General features: G+C 29.3%; 2 protein-coding genes and 1 pseudogene across 2 annotated transcripts; 2 read left to right on the forward strand and 1 right to left on the reverse strand.

Moving 5' to 3' along the window:
• Positions 1–1407: 1407 nt before the first annotated feature.
• On the reverse strand, positions 1408–2305 carry LOC149878936 (uncharacterized; annotated as a pseudogene).
• Positions 2306–10560: 8255 nt separating this feature from the next.
• Positions 10561–12271, forward strand: LOC145193604 (ragulator complex protein LAMTOR2-like). Its single transcript, XM_090071071.1, has 4 exons — positions 10561–10688; positions 10859–11106; positions 11848–11937; positions 12148–12271. The coding sequence occupies exons 2-4, from the start codon at positions 10873–10875 to the stop codon at positions 12202–12204; spliced, it is 381 nt and encodes a 126-aa protein (XP_089927197.1). The 5' UTR covers positions 10561–10688; positions 10859–10872; the 3' UTR covers positions 12205–12271.
• A 195-nt stretch (positions 12272–12466) lies between these two features.
• Positions 12467–15325, forward strand: LOC149878937 (cholesin-like). Its single transcript, XM_090071070.1, has 3 exons — positions 12467–14584; positions 14709–14817; positions 14997–15325. The coding sequence occupies exons 1-3, from the start codon at positions 14306–14308 to the stop codon at positions 15050–15052; spliced, it is 444 nt and encodes a 147-aa protein (XP_089927196.1). The 5' UTR covers positions 12467–14305; the 3' UTR covers positions 15053–15325.
• The last annotated feature ends 2739 nt before the right edge of the window (positions 15326–18064 follow it).

The following is an 18064-nucleotide window of genomic DNA, read 5'->3' on the forward strand; positions in this document are numbered from 1 at the left end:
GCCAAAGGTAAATTTCCCGGTAACAAATGCTTAAAACCTAACAATATTTTCTGTGGAAGAAGTGGTTATAAAAAAAATTTAGTATCTGCATTCAAAATTTGAAATTGATTGAAAACGGTGGAATATTTGCCTGTGTACCAATGCTCACCCTGCACCAATGCTCCCCCCTCTCCCCTACCCTCGAGTGATTTCTAAGGTTTTCCTTATGGGGAAAAATGTAAGAAAACAAACTTTGCAAATAATGATTATTAAGGGTAACTGTAGCAGTTTTTTAGTGATAAGCTAAGGCTTAGGGCAATAAAACCTGATGGCTGATAATGAAAAGAGATTTCTAAATTATCTTTTTCTTTTTTTTTTTTTTTTTACTGAAAAAGAATGATTTAATGATAAAGTTACTGAGAAGAAAAGACTAGAAAAGATTATATTCAGGAATTAGACAACTTACTATAGTAAATAGAAGACACAAAGCCATGGTTTATTAGTCTTATTTCCAAAAATAGTCAGGGGAAAATATCTGAAGACATTGATTGTTGAATATTTATCAAAAATGCTGATAAATTGCTATGCCCAAGAGGCACTAAATCTAGCATTGCTGCAGCAAATAAAAAACTCATCTGCTCCTTTTAACCAAGATTTGTGGACTGCTCGCTAAACTAATGTAAAACCTAAAGTAAGTAGCGAAAGGTATAATCCAAAAGTCTCAAAATGCATACTTTACTACTCCAGCTTGAGCATGATATAAGTTATCTTAATGGTGATAAAATCCAATATGCAAACAGTTTGAAACAGAGAAACAAAAAGTAATCAATTCACGAAAAATCTTTTTGGTAATCTTTAGAAGAGAATTCTTGTGAATTTTTATTTTTAGATTTTAGTAAACTTTTACATCCTTTTCTTTTGTAAAAACAGTTTTTTTCTTAAACTACTTTATATACATGCTATCTGAAATCGATTCTGAAGTTCCATCAGTCCTTGTTGGAAATGATATATTTGCACTTAAACCATGGTTAATGAAACCATGCCCAGGTAAAAACCTTACCGTTCAGCAAAGAGTTTTTAGTTATCACCTATCAAGAGCACGGAGAACAATTGAAAAAAAAGCTTTGTAATTTTAGCTGCTAGATGGAGAATTTACCAATCTTCATTTAAAGCAAAACCATCGAAAGTGGAAAATATAGTAAAGGGTATCTTTGTCTTCACAACAATTTTTATTTAACAGATGGAGCACATTATATACCTACTGGTTTTGTTGAAAGTGAAAGTAATTCAGGAATTGTTATTCAAGGAGATTGGAGAAAAGAATTATAAGATCAAGCATGTTTTCATATGCCAATTGGTTAAACAAAATAGTAAGCTAGACTGTAATATTTTTATTATTTATTCACATTAAAAGGTTAAACATAGAGGCTAGATTGTTTCATCTATATCTGGAAACTCTAATTTGAGAAGAAGTGCTTGTATTTGAAATTTAGCCAAAGCTTTGGAATTTTTGTTTAATCGCTTTAGCTGTGGAATTAATGATTTCATAAATAAATAATCTTCATTCTTCAGTCGGATTTTCAATATTGGAGTTAATTATTTCTGATGTTTTCACTAAAGTTTTGTCAAGTAAATCATCAGAATTTAATATTTTTCTTTTTCTTTTAGTTTTGTTATTAGTATGAATTGTCGATTCACTTGACTTTACTTGCTTACAAGAATTTACATAATTGTTTTTTTCAGTCACATCTTCAGATAAATGATTATTTAGATCCTTGCTCAATTGATGATAATTTTTTTTTACTTGCTCACAAACCATCTCAACGTTTTCCTCCAAATTCGTTGTTTCTAATCTGGAATCAGAAGGTGAACAAATATTCGATGTTGTTTTACGATGTTCTATAAAAGTATTTAGCCAATCGAGCTGAAGAAACTGAGGTGGAACTGAATTCCTTCCAGAACCTGATGGGATATTTCATTTTGATTTCAGCCATCTTCCATAACTACTTCGAATGCTTTTATACTTTTCTTCCACTTGATTAGCAGAGAAGTTTGACAGACGACTAATTTCTTCCCATGCATTTTTCTTTTTCCACTTGTCTTTAAATTCCTTATCAAACTTGTCATACGATGCTGGAAGTTTTTGAACTTCGTTCATAAAATCTGCCTTAGAGATTTTTTCTAACACACAAGATGGAGCCGTCGCACAGTGGAGTATTTCACTTGAAAAGTTGAACAAAATTATTTTATGTTTACTATCGATGTGATATGTAGTAAAAAGAAGTTTAGGGTCATTATATTGTATTAAAAACGATTGGTCACACATAAAATGTAAAAGGTTTGTATATTAAAACAAAAAAATACATATTTTTATACATCTAACATACTTTACAAATATCCACAACTTTAAAACTATTTAACATAATAGCAAATAACTAAATTTGTAATACTAAAAAGGATAATTACACTTGAAAGATGCATCTAAACCTTTACTGGTATTTTTAATTACTGAACTTAATCCTTGGGTACCTGTTGTTATGAATGATTTTTCGTTAAAGGATTAAATCCTATGGTTAATCCGCTACAAGGGGCTAATGATTTGACAACCAAAAAGTTTGAAATTAATAATTTAAATTTATTATAGTCCTATTTTTAATCCAAAATAAAATAAAATATTTTTGTACATGTTAATGCAACCATTTTTAATCAAAATCAATATCTGATATGACGTTAATCGTCATCGTGAGTCTTCTCATGTTTCCGGCATCAAGAGTCCTATTGTCTTACTGGAGATCGGTTTTCATTTTTTCTGGGGTCTTCTTCTCATGCTGCTTAGCAAAGGATCCGAAGTTAGCAGAAGTCTGTTTAAATATCTCTATTACAGTTTTCTCGCGAAGATCTCGCATAATACTGCCGATAAAGACGGAAATGTTTGTTTCTGGTTTCGGCTACTTCTTCTGATAGCTGGCCAATAGGCAGTATAGCCTGTTCAATTATGGTGGTGCCATGTCTCAAAATTTTATGAATAGTCGGCGTCATTGGGTGCCACCCATATAAATCGACATAAAGTTCGGCCGTCTCATATGTAAAATTTTCAATTTTATATACATTAAATTAATGCCCACTCGAGATGCTTCCAAAATGACATTATATTTTTTATAAGAATTATGTCAACCCCTGTGTGCAGGAAGCCGTTAGGGGATCGGCAAAAAATCTTCTTGATGTATTCCCGTCATTAGTGTTCCTAAATCCAGCCTTAGGAATATCAACCAACAGCCCTAATTCATCTTTATAGGCATTTTGAATTTTTTGTTTTGTTTCCGCTACTATTTTGTTATCTTCTTTTGTTCTTGCTTGCCATTTTTTTATTGGTATTTTATATGATATATACAGCAAGGATTCAAAAAATCTGATTCTTGCGTGCAGTATTGATGGTCCAAATTTCAGTGTTTCACGGCTTTCTGTCGTTTTTTTATTCAAGACATTAAAATCTTTTTAAGTTTGCTCACATATATAGCATCTCATTGTTGTTGTCGTATTTGTAGCAGCGTTTCAAACTTTTCCATCAATCATAGTAAAAAGAAATATATGCTTTACTTGCAAATTACCACCAAAACCGTTTATTATTTCACTTTTTTTCAAACCTTTTATTTGCTTCTCTACGTATTCAGTTTCATTATTCGTTACGTCCTTGCTCTCCCTAATAAAACGTATTCATGTTGGTTGGCAATAACTTGTAGATAATGATGCTGGGTTTTGTCAAAGCACCTTCTTTTGGTTACCAATATGGCATATCAGCCTCAGGGGCAAAAAAGAAGTTCGAAATTTGTTAGCGTCGCTATCGTCGCTGTTTTGAAACTTTTGTTCTCTGCAGCACTTTGACTCATTTGAGCAGCATACATCAAGTGCTCATAAGGTATATGTTCCCTAAAAACCTTTGTTTTTCGCCTTCTCGTTGGTGAACTCGATTCACAAAATTCTTTTGATGGTCGGCCGGGCTTTGCTACCGTCCATGCTGGTAGAGCTATGGTGAAATTGAGCCATTGTTCGTTATTTTTTTAAAAATCGCTCACTTTTACGGCTAGCGTCTTCCCATTTTTGTTTAAGTTGGAACTTAAAAGATGAAAAAATGTTTTTTAGTGCACTTTCTTCATTTGCAGGGTATTTGGTTATGTTTTTAAGGTGTTCTAACAAAAACAAGAATTTGTCGTCAATTTTTTTCTCGGAACTTTGCTCAAAGACTTCATGAAGTGATTGTCTTGTAATCTCTATTGTGATAGCTTGAGATTCTATAATAAAAATATGAATTAAATAAAATAATATTTTTAATAACAAAAAAAAAATGTTTTTGCCTTATTGACTTAAAAAAGTAAAAAAAACTTAGGGCGCGTACATGCGCAACTTTTTTTTTTTTTTAATGGTAAATAGAATATCTAAGCTTTACGTGAAGCACAAGCTCGTTGCTTAATAAGGCTTTATTGACATTCAAAAACACTTTTTAATATCGTGTATACCAAAAAAAAAAAGTTAAATTTTTTACATCAAATATAAGTGATGAGAAATGTGATAGTAACATATAAAACAGAGAAAATAAATATACCAAAAGTATGAGCTTAGCTTCTTTTTCAACATCCATTATGATTATTAAAATTTGTCACTAACCAAAAACTCAAAAAACGATTTGTAATAATGCTTATCAACAGGAATGTTGAAAAACAATAGAATTCATTATCACGATTACTCGATTTTTAAAGTTGCCCCTATAAGGTGGAGGGGAGAGGGGTAACCGAAATGACCATTTAGGGATGCAACCTTTATTAAGCTTTAACAATGTACCAATAAAAATAGATTTTGACAAAATTTTGAAAATCGACTTTTGATCAACTTTTTCGTATGAATACTCCATTGTGCGTCGTCATGCTTTCTAAAAAAAGGCAATATTTTGTAAACTTTATTGTTATACAACAGTTATCGTGTGGTTTCCAATAAAAAAATTAGCTGCGCGTTTTGCACCAAAAACAAAATACTGTTGCTGAAATAGATTTTTTTCAAAACACACAACCGTAGTTTCACAACATAAAATTTGTTGTACAACCGACGTTAAGTTGTGCAACTTACACTAGAAAATGTTTCCATTATAAAACAAAGTTGTTGTGCAACTGTTGTACGACATTTCTACAACTATTGGAAACCAGCCTATACATAAACCATACACAAATAATACACGAACCATACACAAACTACATGCCTCCATAAAACACTAAAGGCAATCCAACAACCCATCATAAATAACAAACATCATAAGTACCAAAACACCCAAAATATGACAAAACAACGCAAACACACTCTCTAAAGACTGAACAAATATTTGCCCTCATAAAATATTTCCAAAGACAATTGGTTTGACATATTTTCAGGTCAAACTTTTAAGTTAGAAAATAATTTTTATTTTGCTTGAAACAGCTACAAAATATTTAAAAATCTGAATGTGGCAACTTGAGGTGAACATTGTTGAAGTAAGACATGTACCAGAAAAAATCTGCGCACAAAATCTGATGTGGTGTTTACGGAAACCGTGCATCATTTTAAATAGCTCTTTTGCCGTTTTTAAGAACATACACGGGTAACCTGTTATTTTGGACCGATTCAGCATCATCTTACTACTCTGGGACAACTAAAATGGCTTAGAGAACATAAAGTAGATTTCATTGAAAAACACTGCAATCCACCAAATTGTCCCGAACTACGTCCTATCGAAAAATATTAGGCTCTTGTCAAAAGAAAACTATGGTTCAATGTAAAAGAAGCCAAAAACATTAAAGACTTCAAAAATCCAGCCGAAAGCTGTGCAAAAGCTGATGTCGAGTGTAAAACGCAAAGTGCGTGCGTTCTCACGTACAAAACTTCACTGACTTTCTTAAGTGAGATTTAATAATATTAATATATGTACTTTCAAAATATACGAGGTGTGTTCAAAAAATACCCGGAATTTTCGTTTTTTCGAAAAAGTATTTATTTATTCGTCTACATTAATGTTGTCTCCTTCAAAGTAGTCCCCATTAGATACTATGCACTTGTGCCAGCGCTTCTGCCAATCCTTGAAGCACTTCTCAAACTCGATCTTTGGGATAGCCTTTAGTTCACTCAGCGATGCGCTTTTAACGTCATCTATGCTTATGAAACGACGGCCTTTTAAGTTTTTCTTCATTTTTGGGAATAAGAAAAAGTCACACGGAGCCATATCTGGTGAATATGGAGGTTGGGGCATGACCACGGTATTGTTTTTGGCCAAAAAATTACGAACAAGCAACGACGAGTGAGCAGGTGCATTATCGTGGTGCAAAAGCCATGAATTGTTTTGCCATAAATCGGGGCTTTTTTTTCGGATTGCTTCACGTAAACGTCGCATAACTTCAAGGTAATACTCCTTATTAACCGTACGACCTTGTGGTAAGAACTCATGATGAACTACGCCATTATAATCGAAGAAAACAGTAAGCAAAACCTTAACATTTGATCGAACTTGACGTGCTTTTTTCGGTCTTGGTGATTCAGGGTGCTTCCATTGTGACGATTGTACTTTGGTTTCGACGTCATAAACGTACACCCATGTTTCATCACCAGTTATGACCCTTTCAAGCAAACTTGGATTGTCATTGACGTCATTTAGTAGCTCCTGAGCGATGTTCATGCGATTGTTTTTTTGGTCGAAATTCAGCAGTTTTGGAATGAATTTTGCTGCCACTCGTTTCATGCCCAAAACATTTAAAAAAATGTTATGACATGAGCCAATTGATATGCCAACTTCATCAGCAACTTCTCTTATTGTGATTCGGCGATCATTCATAACCATTTTTTCCACTTTTTTCACGTTTTCATCGATTATTGACGTGCTGGGTCGACCGGAGCGTTTTTCATCTTCAACGTCTTCGCGGCCATCTTGGAAACGCTTAAACCACTCGTAAACACTTGTTTTTTTCATAGCAGACTCACCATAGACTTTTTGTAACATTTCACACACTTTGTTACACTTTATTTCATTTTTAACGCAAAATTTAATACAAATTCTTTGACTCTTCAATTCTTCCATTTTTTAAACAAGCAAAAATCGCCGAGCTCATAAAAACACGTCGAACCTTAGCGACTACTACAGACAAAGTAAAGAATGAATATAGCTGAGCTTTTTATCATACTTTAGGGGCATGTATACCAACACAAAAAAAGAAAAATGCTGACAATCGGACTCTTTAAACCCGGGAAAATTAAAAATTCCGGGTATTTTTTGAACACACCTCGTATATAACATTCAATATCGAAATACAATAATTAAATAAATATCCTTTATAATGTCCCCCCAGATTTTTTCTGGTACATGTCTTACCTATAAGTGTGACAACAGAAGTGAACTTGAGGTGAATATTGTTGAAGTACTTATAAATGGGAGGGATATGTTTATAAATGAATAGATAGTTGTTTCTGATGCTAATAATGTATTTCCTATAGAAAGATATCATTTATTATCTGAAATCTACTGATTATTTCAGAGAAACAGATGCTGGAACTTATACAAATCCTACCTAAAATGATTATATGTGTGCTCTTGGAGAGAACCCTTCATTTAATATATAGAAAGCATCTTTTCTCCAGGTGTTACAGAATGGGCATCGTCATCAAGTAACTTGGACACAGATGTCCATATTACTTGATGGCAATGCTCATTAGTTTAAAATTAGCACTTTTTGATGCTTTTTTCTTTTAGACAATATGTTTTTGGCAAAAAGAAAAATCATCATCATCATCATCATCATCATCATCATCATCATCATCATCATCATCATCATCATCATTTGTTAACAGTGATTAAGTCTCTTCATCTCACTTACAAAAATTTTTTACATTTCTTCATAATCAACTTTTATAAAAAATTGACTATTAACAAATTAGCAATTTTTTTGAATAAAAAGTTTGCTCTTTAAAGAGTTACTAAGAATTTTTGACTGCAAAAGAACTTAACGTTATGAGACAAGAAAAATTGAAGAAAATATTGTTGGTATTCTCTACACTGTTACCTGTGGTTTGAACAAGCCACAGTCAGATATTTTAATTTCAGGATAACACAATATGTGAATAATTCCCTTTACAAAAGGGAAATATTTGAAATTGGTTAAGCAGTGAAAAAAATTTTTTAGTCATAAGCTTTCATAGTTGTACCGTTGCTTCCTGTGAAAGTCTTTTGTAAACTAAATAAAAAAGAACAGAGCTGATGTTAACTCTTCACAAACCAACAATGCCATCGGAAAATGTTGCTTAATTATGAAAGCATTCATTCTTGACATACTATTTCTTTTAAATGCCAATACTATGAATTTTTGTCGATACTTTTTTTAGTCAGCAGTTTTAAAAACTTCAAACCTATTAAGAATGTTGACAAATACAGTGAACGCTTTTCACTGATTCACAAACATTTAATCGCAAAATGAAAAGGTAAGTTTATAAACAGAAACTTAAAATGAAAAGGTAAGTTTATAAACAAAAACTTAAAATGAAAAGGTAAGTTTATAAACAGAAACTTAAAATGAAAAGCTAAGTTTATAAACAGAAACTTAAAATGAAAAGGTAAGTTTATAAACAGAAACTTAAAATGAAAAGGTAAGTTTATAAACAGAAACTTAAAATGAAAAGGTAAGTTTATAAACAGAAACTTAAAATGAAAAGCTAAGTTTATAAACAGAAACTTAAAATGAAAAGCTAAGTTTATAAACAGAAACTTAAAATTAAATTCCAAAATTGTTTTTTGATTTCATAACTTAACGAATATTTTACATTATTTTTAAAAAGTTAATATTTTTTAATTACCTTTTTTAAACACTTTTTATATGGATTTATTAACATATTTCATCTTAGTTTGAATTAAACACATCATGACAATTAAATCTTTTTATACATAAAATAATGTAAGGAGTGGCGCACAACTTACTAGAATTATGTTAACGTATTTTCCAGGTGTTTGCCTGCATGTTTGTGACTTGTGACGTGTATGACTCAAAAACAATAGTGTACGAGTAAACTAAGAATCAAGCTAACAAATTCATTTGATAAAACATAGTGTAAATATAAATACACAATTTTTTGATAAATTTTTTTTTTTTTTAATTTAAACTAAAATATTATTAGTGAACTTATTAGTTATCTTCTGGTACTTTTTTTTGACCAATGAGACTTGTTTGTTAATTGCTTTGAAAAAATGTTTTAATTGTAAATTATATACACTTTTCAACCTTAAAGTGTTTTGAATTTGAAAGGGCAGTAAATTGAAGAGTACAATGAATAAAGAACAAACTAATTTCCTCCTGCCTGAGATGCAAATCTAGATCAAATATTTTAAATTGAGTAAAATAAAATGAAACATAATTTTTTACTCATAACAAAATGAAAATCTCATTAAAGTAATTAACTGATCATAAAGAAACTGATCATAACGAAGAAAAAAAGAAGAGAATAAAACTTTTTATCTGATGCAACTAAAGATATCTTCAACATCTAACACCTGATTATCTGATGTAACTAAAGATATCTTCATCATCTAACACCTGATTAGAGCTGAAAACTTAAAAAATGGGTCAACAAAATTATGTAATATATTTACAGTATACATACTATGTAATATATTTACAGTACTTTACTGGAGTCTTGATGGTGAACATGAAGTGAAATTTAAAATTATTTGGCCAACTTGGATAAAAATGTAAAATGCAACAAATGTTTATTTATTTCTAAAACTTGTTGAAACATTTGGTTTATTTTGAGATCTGAGTATCAGATTATTGGTAGATATCAGGATATTGGTTTATTTTGAAAAATAAACTAATATTCTGTTTTAAATATGAAATCAAAAATAAATATGAAACTTAAATATGAAGTCATTCTTTAATATTCTTCTATTTATTGCAACGAAGTTACGCGTTAATTATATTTAATTAGCAATTGCATTAAATTGATCGCCTTTTGAGTAAAACTTCCGTCTGCTAACCATGTGTAATACTTTTGTCTGCTAATAAAAAAAAAACATGACTGAACATTACTAAAAGGCTGAACATTACTAAAAAAGTTGTGCATGAATATTTTTTATCTTTTTACTTTAAAAAGTATTCTCATTTTTCAGATACACATTTTTTTTAAAATAAGAAACCAAGGAAATGGGCGAGAACTAGAAAGTTATTTTAAGGGTCTTTTTTTTACAACTCTAGTACTAAAAGTTTCTTAACAGTTTCTTAAGTTTCAGATTATCAAAAGAATTGGGGCTTCTTGTACTTGTTTCTTATAAAAAAAATATGGCATAAGTCCGTCATACACCATAACATCGTAACTAGGTTTTATTCATTTTAGTGAATTACTTACCAAATATTTAGTGGTGTAATCAAACACTTACTAAAATCAGACATGCCTCAAATCACCCGAGTATGTTTTAATTTCTTACTGCACTGGAGCACAAAATAAAAAAAATTTATAAAATGGTAAAATGTGGCAAATAGGAAAAAAAGGATCATAAGCTTGTGACCGGCCACGGCAACTTTTCGTTGTTTTATTCTTTCACAAAAACAAAAATTGGCTTTCTGAATGTCAGACGTGTGTACAATTTATCCCTACAAGTTGCTTTCTTAGCAAAAGATTCTAATTAAAGCTATAACTTTGTTAAGTTAGTTCATAAGGTACTTTCTATGATTATGAGAAAAAGGTAGTTGTATGTTCTAGAAGTTGCCATTTCTAGTTTTTTAGAAAAAGGTAGCTGTATGTTCTAAAAGTTGCCATTGTTATTTTTATTGTTGATTTGTATACACCTTTAAAAGATTAAACTTGTCATTGCCGCTCTAATTTTAAGCTTCAAGTTTTAAAATGTTGAGACCCAAAGTATTTGCTGAAATACTTTCACAAACAAACACTGGAGGGGTAATGAGCAGCATGCTACTGAACACAGAGGGCTCTTTACTTGCTTATTCTGGGTCTGATGTTCATAAAGATAAAATGATTACTGCAGCTGTTTCATCTAACATCTGGTCAGCATATGAAAAAGGCGGGAAAATGGCATTTCACAATGAAGGCTTGCAATACATGTTCATGGATTGTCAGGTATATAAATCTAGCAAACTTAAGCTTATAAAACATAATTTCAAATTCTCATTTATTTGTTTGAAAGTTGTCAAAGAAAGATTTAACTGTTTAAATTTTTGTCAAATCTTTATCTATATAACCAACTCATGTTATCATGTATCTCAGCTTTTGTTGATTTTGCTTCTAATGGAAAAACTTTTTAAAAGCAGATGCCTCTAAAAAATTATGTATTGTTAACAAATCATTTATTATTAGCAAATCATATATTATTAACAAATCATATATCATTAACAAATCATATATTATTAACTTATATTTTATTAAATATGCAAAAGTGGTTAAGGTACCCAATTTTCTTGAATCCAATTTTCTTGAATCCAATTTTCTTGAATCCAATTTTCTTGAACTTATTTTTAAAAAAACTAGAAAAAACACCTTTGCAGTAGATCTCAAAATTATGAATAGAATAATTTTCAAATAAATTATTGCTGATAACTCCTGTATTAACAATAATTTTTAGATTAATTTAACTTTGATGATAATGTTTTAGAATTATGAAAAAAGCTGTTTTTTCAACAGAGTTTGTCTTTTTTGCCAACAGTAAAAGATTTTAAAATGGAGAATAAAATGGTTTTAAATTTAAAGACTTTAAATGGAAGATCTTGGATTTTCATTCTCAATTTACCACATTACTGATCGTCACTGTTTTTTTTCTTATACTTTGCAACATTTATTTTAACTTGATTTTTTTTTTATCAGGAAGGAAAGGTTGCTGTAACTAAAGTGTCAGCAGCATTGATTTGTATCTATGCAGAAGAAAATGTTGGATTCGGACTTCTCAAACTTAAAGTATGTTTTGTTAAATTTTCAACCCTCTAGCTTTTTTTATTTATTTTTTTTTGTTTGAATTCAAAGAGTTTTTTTACAAAAGATCACTTAAAATGAATAAACATATGCAATACTATTTATTTTAGGTTGTATTGTATTTATGACTTTGGATTATTTCAATATTACAAAATAGTTAGAAATGGAAAAAAAAAAGATAATTTTGAATTTTAGTTAGATACTCTTGCTGAGCACCTTCAGGAACCTTTAACAGCTTCAATGAATCAGTGATAATTGGAAAGTAAATAGTTACTTTTTGTGTTGAGAAATTTTCTACAAAGAAGTATTTTAATTTAAACACTGTCTTTTTATGAGGTAGAGAAATATTTCTAAAACTTTTTACAATATTAACTTTAATTTTTTTATTTTTTATTGAAGTTTGAGAATCTTAAGCTCTTTCTTGAAATTAATTTTTTTTTTAACTTAACTTTTATATATAACTGTAGATAATTTACAAATTTCAGTTCTTGTTTCATTTTCTTGCTGTATTCATAAAAAAAGATTTCCAAAATTTTGACACTTTAATTTCACAAGATTTGTTTAAATTCTAAATTAAAAAACAAAAGGTTAGTAATTAAATAGTATGCTGCAGAAAAGTTATTGAAATAATAAAGTTTTTATTGCCATTGAAATTGATTGTATTTAATTTAAAGTTTTTAATTTATGAAGATTCTATATTTAAAAAAAAAAGTGCTTTTCTTTTTTGAAAATATTCTTTATCAAAATTTATTACATATTTGTGTGTGTGTGTACATGTAAAGTTTTTCTTTTAAGTAGTTTTTGTGAATGTCTCTGAGTATTTGGCTTTAAATATTTTAACTTTGACATTAAAACATGAAAAATATTGAACATCATCAAAAGGCCTGTAACATTTGATAGTAATTTTTAATAGTTATATTTTTAAAGATTCTTATTTCACTATCTTCTGCCAAGTTTTACATCAAAATTGATTTATAGTCAGAAATATTTTTTTATCTTCAAAATTCTGGTAAATGTTTGAGAGATCAACATCTATGAAGTATACTGCAGGTGTGATACCCTTCTGGCATGATGATGTTTTCTTCAAAGCTTTATAATCATCTTTAGGTTGCTTTGATTTTATTTTTTCCTTCCTTCATTTTAAGGAATGTATCTGCCTTCATTTTAAGGAATGAATTTTCAAGATCTTGGCACCTATTTGATATTTTCTAAGTAGTCTTTTTTGAAACAATCAATTCTTGTGGAAGCCTAGATATTCAAGATTGATATTAGATATGGTTTATTTCTGAAACCAAGTTCCATAATGTTCCAGGATGAACTAAGGATCAGTTCTAAAAGATGATGATGACATTCCAGTTAAACTAAAGTTTTCATTGACTCACATTCCAGCTCATTTCTTACCCTTGTGTTACTACTAGTTGTGTAAAAAACTTAGGCAGCAATTTTGGGTTTTCATTCTTCAAAATCTACTAAAACCTCCTTAAAATTAGTAAATCCCTTACCTGTCTGCATAGGTTTAATTTACAAAAGCTTTTGTTCAATACAATTAGAAAAACCACAGAACTTACTAGAACAGCTAAATATTCAAACTTTCGATTAGAAATATGTTTCAAAAGTTTCTATTCAAGTGAAAAGTCATTTAGTCTCTAATTTTATTTTTATATGTTCTGCTATCTTTTGTCTGTTTTTATTTCTAGCTCTTATCATATTAAGATAATAGTTTCCTTTCCTTTCATAAAATAATAGAAAAAGGTAAAGTGAAGAGTTTTTGATTTAAAATGTAGAACAAGAATTTGATACCTTAGTCCTATGCGTTTTTGTAAAAGCTGAATCACAATATATGGTCTTGTAGTTGCTTTTTATACTATTGAACTTAGGTCAGTCAGTCTTAAGAGATTTCTAATCTGAAAGACTGAGATTTTACATATTTAGAAATAAGAAACTTGCTTTCATATTTGTATTTGATAGTGACTATTATATTTGTTAAACAGTTTTTTCAATTATTTTTCTTTATTCTTTTGTTTATCATTCCTTAGTTGTTCCTTATTCATTTTTTCAGAACTGTAAAGTAGTCTGATTTTTCTAATGTCATTCTTTCAGGGGGAGGTAGTATCAGAAATTCAATCCAGGTTTTAAATGAAACTATACAAGTAAATCCTGCTGTTTATAATTCTTTCTTTTTGATTTTGTAAGCCACTTCCATTTGCCATCTGAATATGATCAATCCTTGTTTATATGGATTAGAAGGTTTGTTTTACAAGGTTTGTACATGATGTATTCTGCATCATTTATTTATAAATCATAATTGCTGAACTATGATGAAACTTTTATGTACACAGTAAATATTATATAAATGAAAAAGAAAAAACTGGCAAAAAACAAAGAAGATGCTGTGAGTTGTGATCAAGATGAAGTCAACGAACTTTTAAAATTAAAAAGTCCTGCTTTGCACAAAGTAAAAAAAATTCCTAAAAGGAAAAAAAATGTTTTTTTGAACTGTGAAAAAGTATCAGAAACCGTCGTTCAGCCAGCAATAACATATTTGCTTCAATGGAAGGAGAATAGAGCAAAATGGAAGTTTCAAAAAGTTCGCCAAGTGTGGTTATTGCAAAATATGTATGATAAATCTCAGGTAAAAGCTTTGTGTTGCCTTCAATATTTAAATAATTGAAAGCAAATAGCTTGAACCAGTAGAAAATTTGAATATAAAAATTATTGAAAAAAAAAAAAATTTCATTTTAATATTGTTTTTATAGGTAAATAAAGCTCAATTTAAAGTTTTGCTTTCATATCTGAGCGATATAAAAGGTATATCACGTGAGAAGACTATTGAAAATGCACAAAAGATAGTAGAAACAGAACAAGGTTTATTCTTTTTCATTTCATCAATAGTTAGGAGTAAAAAGTAATGCGTAAGTTTTGGTGTGAGTTAAAAAACCTGAAACTAAGTTTGTGATTTTGTCTTTAAATTTTATGTAATATTTTTATGCCGCATGCTAATTCGAATGCTTATAGTGTGTTCAAGAAACTTTTGCTTTGTTTAGAAGCCGCCAGTTTTAAAGTTAAACGTGCTACCAAAGTTTTGAAAATACTGTCATAGTCCAATTGTGATCGAATCCTCAGTGATACCCTTAATGTGGCACGTTCGATGTTCGAACTGAATCTGGCGTTTTACTCATGTGATGTAAAATTAAATTGAGGCATTGAAAGTTGAAATACGTAATTATAGATCAAACATTTCAAATAATTATAAACTAAACAGTTTTTTAGTAAAAAATTTCTTTTACAAATTAAATTTTAAACTTCATAAAAGTCTATTTATAATTACATTAATTGTATTTATTATAAAAACCAATTATTAGTCAAGGTAAAAGTTTTTTCCTTTTACAGGCGACACCCATCTCGCTTTTAATATCAGGATGTTATTTGAAAATGATTTGAAAATGATTGCAACATAATTTTCTCAACATTGGCAAAAACACAGCAGGATAAAAAGCATAACAATTTAGAATTAAAAAAAAATTTCTTGTTTTTGAATTAATGGTTTTTTTTGTCATTAAAGAGATACTAATCGAGACAGCCTCATGTATGTAGCTTAAGGGTTTTCTCTCCTAAACAGAACCTTAATGTTAATCTAGCTGAATATTTTCTGATAAGCAGAACCTTTATTTTAATTCACCCTTAAAGTCATAAAACTTGAAATATTTTCAATTCAGGAAGTAGTTGAGGATTTTTCTTAATCTTTCTCAAGATAAGCTTTTTAAACTCATACATACACTAAAGTGTTGCAGTTGCCACTTAGTTTTTAAATTTTTGAATAAACGAACCTGACGTTTTCTAGGTGATGAGGTTGCTAAGTAAGAGTTAGGGGAAAAGTTTTCTCTTAATCGGACAAAGTTTTTTTGGCATCTCCTTGACAACTTATGATGTATTTTTTACTATTTTAAACTATTTTAAAGAAGCCTTTTGATATACAGTGAGTAGATTTTTAAAAACTTCCGGTAATATTTAGTGCCAACAGTTAATTTTTTTGGTATTTATAAAAGATTCTTTCATAATTTTTCCCTTTTCTTAACATATCATTAGACCAATGCGCTATGATCCATTCAAAACATTAACAACGTTAAATTGAAATTCAATTATGTTGTATGTACTTTATAATTCAAAAACAGAAATCATAAGTAAAAGTAGCAAGTTCAAAAAACCTCTCGAAACCAAAAAATATTTACATTTATGTAGCATATTAGAAAATTTACTCTTTTAAATCTAAAGAAATAGAAAATCTATTCAAAATTTAATGCGCCATCTGATTGGGTAATCTGTTGACGAAGTCACTATAAAACGTTACTCCACGTTCAAAGTGTTATACATCGCATAAGACATTATTTTCTTTTTAAACAGTTCTGACGAAGTCACTATAAAACGTTACTCCACGTTCAAAGTGTTATACATCGCATAAGTTAGAAACCATATTTTTTGCAGCAAATAAACTCTTTATTTTTTTTGCTATGCTTTAACTGGTGCATTGAGAAAACTACTTTTTATGCTTAATATGGTAAAAAAATACTGGGAGAGGGGAATTCAAATCGTTTATAACATTAACCATTAGAAACAGGTTTACCAAAACCCAAACCTTTTCTCTTTGAACTTATTCTATGATATGATAGTATATTATCATTATTATTATCAGTGTTACATTACAACATGGTATCATTTCCTAACATTAACAAAACAACTTTTCTGTTTTTACTTACGATCTTACGAATCCTTTAGGATATCCTAAAGGATAATATAAGAATATTGCCATCCTACAAGACTTATAAGTTTTCTGTAAGATAGTCAACTAGGGTTTTGTTAATGTTAATTCTGTAAAATATACTTTTTTTCACTAATGAAAAAAAGCGCGTTTCTTAACTTCACTCAGATAATTAAAGGAGAAATTAAGAAACGCGCTTTTTTAACAATTTCGTTATAAAAATTTCATTTTCATTTGTTATAACAAGGTATATCCTGTTTAATCTATAAAAACGTTTACATTTTGTTTGGTACATGTACATGTTTAGTACATGTACTAAAAAAAAACAATATCTGCTATACTATTTATTTAGTTTTTAATGTGCAAAATTTATTTTACACAGAATGAAATTTTATTTCAATAAGAAAACATTAATTCCAACTTAAACTTACCTATTACGAATCTAAAACTAAATAGCCTACAGCATCCTATGAGAATCCTATTTTGATCCTTCAAGATCTTTTAAAATATTCTTTTAGATCTTACCTTATCCTGTAAGAATTCCTTTAAATCCTACAAGATCCTTCAAAAGGATGCTTATAGGTCTTGCAGGGACTTGTGCAACTCAACCCATAGGATTCTTGTAGGATCTGTAAGATAAGTCAACTAGGGTAAAATCAAAACAAAGAATAACTTTAAATATCAAAATAATGACCATTTATCACAGGCCATAATCATTCTTGATTGTAAATTTAAAGTGTATCATGCATCTCAGAGTATCACGCCCACCTGGTTTCCCTACCACATTCCAAAAAAGGCAGATAAAAATGAAATTTAAATTTGCGAAAACCTTTTTTACCTGACAACATAGAAAAAAATGATGCTCGGATTTGATATTAGCTTATAAAACTCTATTAGAAATAGCGCTCAGATTCCAGGAAACAAAAAATTTTTCGGACAGTATAAATCGTAAAAGGTTAGAATACGTATAATTAAAATTCGCTAAAGATTCTAATTTCTCTCATCAACTCCTTGCACATCAATTTTAAACTTAAATAAAACGAGTTTATTTACCCGTTTAGGTAACGATCAATTAATACTACTCAGTGTTACTATAATTTTATGCAGAGGATGAATTTATTCAACATTAATAAATTTTAACATTTCAAAAAACTTTAAATATTCCAGAGAAAATCATCCCAAAAACATTATAAATACGAAACAGACAAAGACTATACAAATTATATAAAAAAATTATATATATTACAACATTTAAAAAAATAATTCAAAAACCGATGAAAAAAATTAGGGTTTCCTTTCTCCAGAAATTCAAATTTTTTAAAACTTTGTTCTCAAAAAAAAAAAAAAAAAAAAAAA

The sequence above is a fragment of the Hydra viridissima genome, unplaced genomic scaffold (assembly GCF_058129835.1).
Source record: "Hydra viridissima isolate aposymbiotic clone 2 unplaced genomic scaffold, HvirCarnegie_v1 scaffold_14, whole genome shotgun sequence".
Taxonomy (NCBI): Eukaryota; Metazoa; Cnidaria; class Hydrozoa; order Anthoathecata; family Hydridae; genus Hydra; species Hydra viridissima.

Coding starts and splice junctions, on each gene's coding strand:
- LOC145193604 (XM_090071071.1), top strand. CDS start 10,873: ATGTTGAGACCCAAAGTATTTGCTGAAATACTTTCACAAACAAACACT. Junction 11,107..11,847: donor ACATGTTCATGGATTGTCAG/GTATATAAATCT, acceptor TTTTTTTATCAG/GAAGGAAAGGTTGCTGTAAC. Junction 11,938..12,147: donor TCGGACTTCTCAAACTTAAA/GTATGTTTTGTT, acceptor TTTGAATTTTAG/TTAGATACTCTTGCTGAGCA.
- LOC149878937 (XM_090071070.1), top strand. CDS start 14,306: ATGAAAAAGAAAAAACTGGCAAAAAACAAAGAAGATGCTGTGAGTTGT. Junction 14,585..14,708: donor ATATGTATGATAAATCTCAG/GTAAAAGCTTTG, acceptor TTGTTTTTATAG/GTAAATAAAGCTCAATTTAA. Junction 14,818..14,996: donor GATAGTAGAAACAGAACAAG/GTTTATTCTTTT, acceptor TGCTTTGTTTAG/AAGCCGCCAGTTTTAAAGTT.